General features: G+C 29.3%; 1 protein-coding gene across 1 annotated transcript; it reads left to right on the plus strand.

Moving 5' to 3' along the window:
- The first annotated feature begins 4,369 nt into the window (after positions 1-4,369).
- Positions 4,370-6,571, plus strand: LOC107873259. The gene is made up of 2 exons (XM_016720026.2): positions 4,370-4,806; positions 6,331-6,571. Exons 1-2 carry the CDS (start codon positions 4,500-4,502, stop codon positions 6,345-6,347), a joined length of 324 nt encoding a protein of 107 aa, XP_016575512.1. The 5' UTR covers positions 4,370-4,499; the 3' UTR covers positions 6,348-6,571.
- Positions 6,572-6,788: the final 217 nt, after the last annotated feature.

Here is a 6,788-nt window from a genome sequence, read left to right on the forward strand (position 1 = left end):
TGCTATGATGACTTCTTGATGCGATTAAATGTAGAGGCTCTAATCCTAAGATAGATTGCAAACAAGAGCTTTTTTTTTTTTTACTATCATTAATGAATTTGAATTTGTTTTCTTGATTCACTTGATGTTGAAGCTATTGGTGATGTCAAATGAGCTGAGTGAATTATTACAAAAGAAAGAGCAAGAAATTATCAATGCCATGATATTTATTGACATTACTAAGACAAGATTGCAATTGTTGAGAGATGATGGATGGGATGCTTTGATGAATGAAGTTTGTGTATCTTGTGATAAACATGAAATCTTGGTACCTAAGATGGATGATTTTTATCTTCCAAAAAAGTCAAAACATAGGCCTTCTAGTGTTACTTACTCACATCACTTACGTGTTGAGATCTTTTATGCTATAATTAACTTGCAACTTCAAGAGTTTAATAATAGTTTTGATGTTGGGAGTGGTAACTTGCTCTTGGTATGACAAGCTTGAATCCAGTTAATGCTTTTGCTAATTTTGATAAGGAAAAAATAATGATATTGGCCAAACATTATCTAGATGAGTTTGGTGAATCAAAGCTTCAGAAGTTTAGTTACCAACTTGATGCTTTCACTATACACATGCGATGTGGTGATCCTATATTCTCTAATTTGAAAGGAATTGGTGATTTGACATAAGCACTAGTTAATATAAATCTTGTGGAGACTTATTCTCTTGTGTACTTACTTGTGAAGTTGACCTTGATTTTACCAGTCGCTACTGCAACTGTAGAGAGAGCTTTTCATCCATGAAGCATATCAAGAATGAATTGCATAGCAGTATTGATGATGCATTTTTAAGTGATTGTTTAGTTTGTTACATTGAGAAGGATATATTTGTAAATATAAGCAACGATACACTCATCGATCATTTTCAGAATATTAAACGCGTCGATGTCTAGTATGAAAAGATGATCTACTTTTGTTATATTAGTACTAAATTAATGACATTAGATCATTTTGAAATTTATATTTTGCTCATAATTTTTTTATAATTTTTTAGTTTAAAAGAGTTGTATGCTAAATTATGTAGTTGATAATTGACATGACTATGTTAAAGATAATGATACACCTCTTATCTTCAAATCCTGGATTTTTCTATGAGCATAACACTGTTATAAATCGTTATAGCATCCTCCTCTCATTCATAATCATCCCTCCTCTTTCTTTTATTTCGATGGAGATAAATCATCTAATTCATGGGTAAATAACTTTTTTATGTAGGTTGATGAACACTTCTTCTCTTTATTTACCTTCTCTATTGTGTGAGAAAATAATTTAACAACTCTTAGGGCACATAAAGAAACTCACTGCACTTGGTGAAGAAAAGATAATTAGTCTTTTCAATAATGAAATTGTGTTACAAGAACGGACTGCAATCCATGCCGACATGCAAGTACTTAGTCAAGTTTAATTAGACTAGATCTTCAATATTGCTCGATGAAAAAAGATCAAACTTTTGAGTATATGAAAATCAAGACATTACACTACTAAAAAACTACCCAAAAGCAATGACCAGTGTCGCTTTTAAAAGCGACGAGAAAAACGACGTTGACCGTCGCTTTTTTAGTTTAATTTTAATATTTATTTATTTTTTATTAAAAGCGATGGCCAAGGTCGCTTTTCTCATCGCTTTTTTAGTTTAATTTTAATTTTTATTTATTTTTTATTAAAAACGACGGCCAACGTCACAATATCCATTGCTTTTTTTTTTTGCGGATTTTTGTGCCAATTAATTAAAAAATAATTCATAATATTTATTTAATAAAAGCGATGGATAGCGTCGTAATTTATTAAAAAATAATAATAATTTTTTTTAAATCGACGAGTCCGTTGATTTTTAAATTTGATTTTTATTTTTGTTTATTTTTTATTAAAAACGACGGACGACGTCTCTATAATTTTTATTTTTTAAAATATTAATTCTAGAAAATCTATGTTGTCCGTCGCAATTTATAATTATTTTAAATTTTTCTTTATATTTTAGAAAAAACGACGGACAACATTGCTTTTGTTAAAATTAAATAATTTTTTTTAAAAGCGAAGTTGTCGGTCGCTTTTTAAATTAAATTTTTATTTTTATTTATTTTTATTAAAAGCGACGGACAACATCACAATAATTTTTAGTTTCAAAAATTTTAATTCTAGAAAAGCAACGCTGTCCGTCGCAATTGGTAACTATTTTTAATATTTATTTATTTTTTACAAAAAATCGACGGACAACGTCTCTTTTGTATAAAAATTAATTTTTTGAAAAGCGACGTAATCAGTCATTTTTTATTTATTTATTTTTGTTTAGTTTTATTAAAAGCGACGGACAACATCACAATAATTTTTATTTTCTAAAATTTTAATTCTATAAAAGCGACACTGTCCGTCGCAATTTATAGATTGTTTTTTTCAAAAAATGACAGAGATCATCGCTTTTGTTAAAACTAAATAAAATTAACTTTATGAAAACGACACTGTCCTTCGATGTTTGATTTTTAATTTACTATTAAATAAATAATTTTTATATTAAAAAAAGTTAAATGTATTCAATTATATATTGAATACATTGATATCATATGATCGATTGATAAAAAAATATATACTGTTGAAGTTATAATATAATAATATAAGCTAAATTAAATGATAATTTATTATTGTATATATACAAAACGTTGTATTACGAGTTAATTTACATGTGGATGTGATGTATCTAGTATATATTATGAATTTTACAGTCAATCAACTATATATATTGAATACATTGATGGCATACGATCGATTGATCAAGGTAATAATATATTTTTAAAATTATAATATAATAATGTAAGCTAAATTAATTAATAATTCATCAGAGTAGAAATAAAATACGATGTATTACGAGGTAATATACTCGTGTATGTGATGTATGTAGTTAAAAGCTAGCTAACTGAATAAATATATCCAAATATTTTGAATAATACGTTAACATCATATGATCGAGGTAATAATACATTATTGAAGTTATAATAATGAAGACAATTAACCGACAATTGATCATATTAATACGTTGTATTAACGTAATCTAAATCTCCAATTCAGTATTTTTTTAACCTAATTTAAATTTCAATTGACCTACTTTTAAATGTCTTAATCCCAGTCGTTGATCAAAGTTGATCTAACGGCTGAGATCAGATCAACCAATCTCTCCTTTTAAACAAAATATCAAACCCTATCCTCATTTTCTCTCTGTTGACACCCAATTTTGACCTCCCAATATTGCTTAAGCTGATGTTTTATCAAAATTTTTGAAATTTATATATTACTATTTTTCACATTATCCTTACATTAAATACATAATGTCGAGTCAAATTTATACTTTAGAAAAGTGCACAATTATTTTTATTATCTTTTATTATCGTTTTATAATATTTATCCATTCAAACACGACATTTTTACGTAATTTTATTAAGATTTATTAAATTATTTTTTCTTCGTAACCCTGCACACTCTCATCTTTGCAAAAATCCTACATGATGTGTTTTATTTTACAAGAATATTCAAGCTTGAATAGGTTTTCGAGAAGGTCTGCGTACACTGTACCCTCTACAGACAGACCGGCGACATGATTATCATCTAGTCCATTTTCTTTTGGGGGTCTTTGTGTACACGAATGTGTATTGTGTTCTATTTGTTAATTAAGTTTGATGCTATGTTAGATGATATTTTAGTATCTTTTACACATTTTTCTTGTATCAAACAAATTTTTGACATGCCACACTCACGTTTTGAAAATACATGTCTAGTGTAGCATCATTATTCTTATTATTATTATTAACATTGTTATCATATATATTATTTATTATTATTATCATTATTTATTATTATTATATATTATTTATTTACTTTTATTATCTCTACTAGAATTTAAATAACAACCTAATCGAAATCACATAACAGTGCATATTCACATTTTTCGCAAATACATTATCTAATTTTCCATTATTTAGCATTATTTATTTTTGTTATTATTATTTTTTTAATTATTTATTATTATTATTATTTATTATCATTATTATTCATTATTTGTATATTATTTAAATAACAGCCCAAATTACAATTACTTTGCCAATTAATTTATCTTGTAGTCCAATTTTTATCTAAGTCACTATAATTTTAGTTCATTCTATCCAATTTATTACAAATTTAGCCAATTTTAATTCAGTTCGTGTCAATTTTAGTCACAAATATATCAAAATTGAAGAGTTAACCCCATTTTTAATTTCAGTCGTTGATCAAAATTGATCTAAAGGCAGAGATGATTTCGACCATCCATTTCTTTTTAAGAATCTAATACCCCAAACCCTAATCATTTTTTAAAAACTTCTGCCTCCAACACTCTCTCTCTATCTCCTCTCTCCCTCTCTCTCTCCATAAAACTCCTTCAAATATCGATCTCCCCTCTCTCCTTCGATCTATCCGCGCTGCCTCCTACCACCATGCCGTCATCAATAACCCTCTGCCGCCGTCACCATCACCGGCGAGAGATCGAACCAGCAACGCCAGCCATGGTGCCGCCGCTGCTCTCCTTTTTCCGCCACGATCAACCCCAGCGCCGAGCCAAGTCCTGTCGTGTCTACGGAGCCCAACAACAACAACCACACCGGCGAACAGCGCGACCAGCTGCCGTCGCCACCTCCTTCTCCGGCCAAGACCCTCCGTTCTCTCTTTCTTCCTCTCGCCGCCGCAGAGCCATGCCATTTGCGCCATCACCTGCTTTGACCGAACCCCATGAGGGTGTCAAGGGTTCGATTCCAATCTTTACATATTAATTGCATGATGAATTTGTCTTCGATAAGGTCGTTCTCGGATCTACTTTACTTGTTTCGGAATATGAAGTATGTGGGTTAACTTGGATCTGAGTTTCTCTATTTTGAATGTTCCGATTTCATGCCTGACTAACGTTACTTTTTGAATTAGGCACTGAATGACTTAATAGTTATTCATCCATGAAATGAATACAAATTCTTCATTTGTTTGTGCTGTTATGTATTGGTGGAGTGTTGTATAAATGTGTATCTAGAACATCTCAACGGAATCACATTGCACCTCATTTCATATGCTCCTATTCTTTATTCTGGCCAACAAGAATAAGACATTTTATTTGATTGAAAATTCAAAAACTTTAAGAACCCTGCTTTATTTGATTATTTAGTTTTGTCATTTAGTAATAGACAGCCTGATGAGGTGGTCTTCTTCATAAAAGCTTAATCAATTCAATTACAGAATATTAGATAGTTAAGATATAAATGATTTAGTGAGTAGTTGGGAATATTCTATATATGGTTTAAATTCAAAATGCACGACTGGACTTTATTATGGAACTGTGCAACTATGGAAGTATTTTTGATAAAAAAATTGTATTCTTCAATTTTGTTGACTTTAGTAACTTGAAAATGGTTAAGCGTAGGGACTTGAAATGTGAATTAATTATTTGAAAATGGTTAAGTGTAGTGACTTGAAATGTGAACTGGTTATTTGAAAATGGTTAAGTGTAGTGACTTGAAATGTCTACTAGTTATTTGAAAATGGTTAAGTGTAGTGACTTGAAATGTACACTAGTGACTTGAAAATAGTTAAGTATAGTGACTTGAAATGTTAATTAGCTATTTGAAAATGGTTTGAGTGTAGTGACTTGAAATGTGTACTAGTGAATAAGTTATTTGAAAATTATTAATTGTAATGACTTGAAAATGATTAAGTGCAGTGACTTTAAATTGTGAACTTGTGACGTGAAAATGGTTAAGTGTATTTACTTGAAATTGTAAACTTGATGCTTGAAAATGGTTAAGTGTAGTCACTTGAAATTGTACTAATAACTTTAAAATAATAAAGTGTAGTTACTTGAAAATGATTAAGTATATTGACTTGAAAAGTGATTTAGTTAATTGAAAATAGTTAAGTGAAGTGATTTGAAATGTGTACTAGTGACTTGAAAATATTTTACGTGTGGTGACTTGCAATGTGAATAAGTTATTTGAAAATGGTCAAGTATAGTAACTTAAACGTGTAATAGTGACTTGAAAATGGTCGTGTAGTTACTTGAAATGTCTACTAGTTATTTGAAAATGGTTAATTATAGTGAAATAAAATGTCAATTAGATATTTGAAAATGAAGATTCAAAAAAAATGTCAATTAGATATTTGAAAATGGTTTTGAGTGTAGTATCTTAAAATGTGTACTAGTAACTTGAAAATATTAATTGTAGTCGCATGACATATGAACTAATGACTTGATTTTTATATGTTTTGATGTAAACTTGCATACAGACGACATCCGCTGGTGACGTTGATTGACCTCGTCCTTATAAGAGTTCAAAGTCAATTGCTAAAAAGAAATCTCGAACATCTGTAGACTCCAATGAAAAAACTTTAGGATTGTTTAATATTTTGGTGGTTGTTGGATTAATTATTAAGTGTCATGTATTTTGGATTTGGTTGTTTAAGGAGTATTGATTTGAATTACTTAAATGTTTTGATAATATAGTGCCTTGTATGGTTATTTTAGAAATGTGTGTTGCTTGAGGCTATATATATTGAATTGCATTTTTATTTGGCAGGTGAGATGCAAAAATATTGATTTTTGCATCCAAAAAAATGCAGAAAAGCGACGGACAATGGTCCCTTTTGTTCGTTGCTTTTTTGAATTTTTTAAAAATAAATTTTAAAAAAGCAACGGCCAACGTCGCTTTTTTCTTCATTATGAAGAACAAAAAGCGATGGCCAAG

Source organism: Capsicum annuum, chromosome 6, assembly GCF_002878395.1.
Source record: "Capsicum annuum cultivar UCD-10X-F1 chromosome 6, UCD10Xv1.1, whole genome shotgun sequence".
Taxonomy (NCBI): domain Eukaryota; kingdom Viridiplantae; phylum Streptophyta; class Magnoliopsida; order Solanales; family Solanaceae; genus Capsicum; species Capsicum annuum.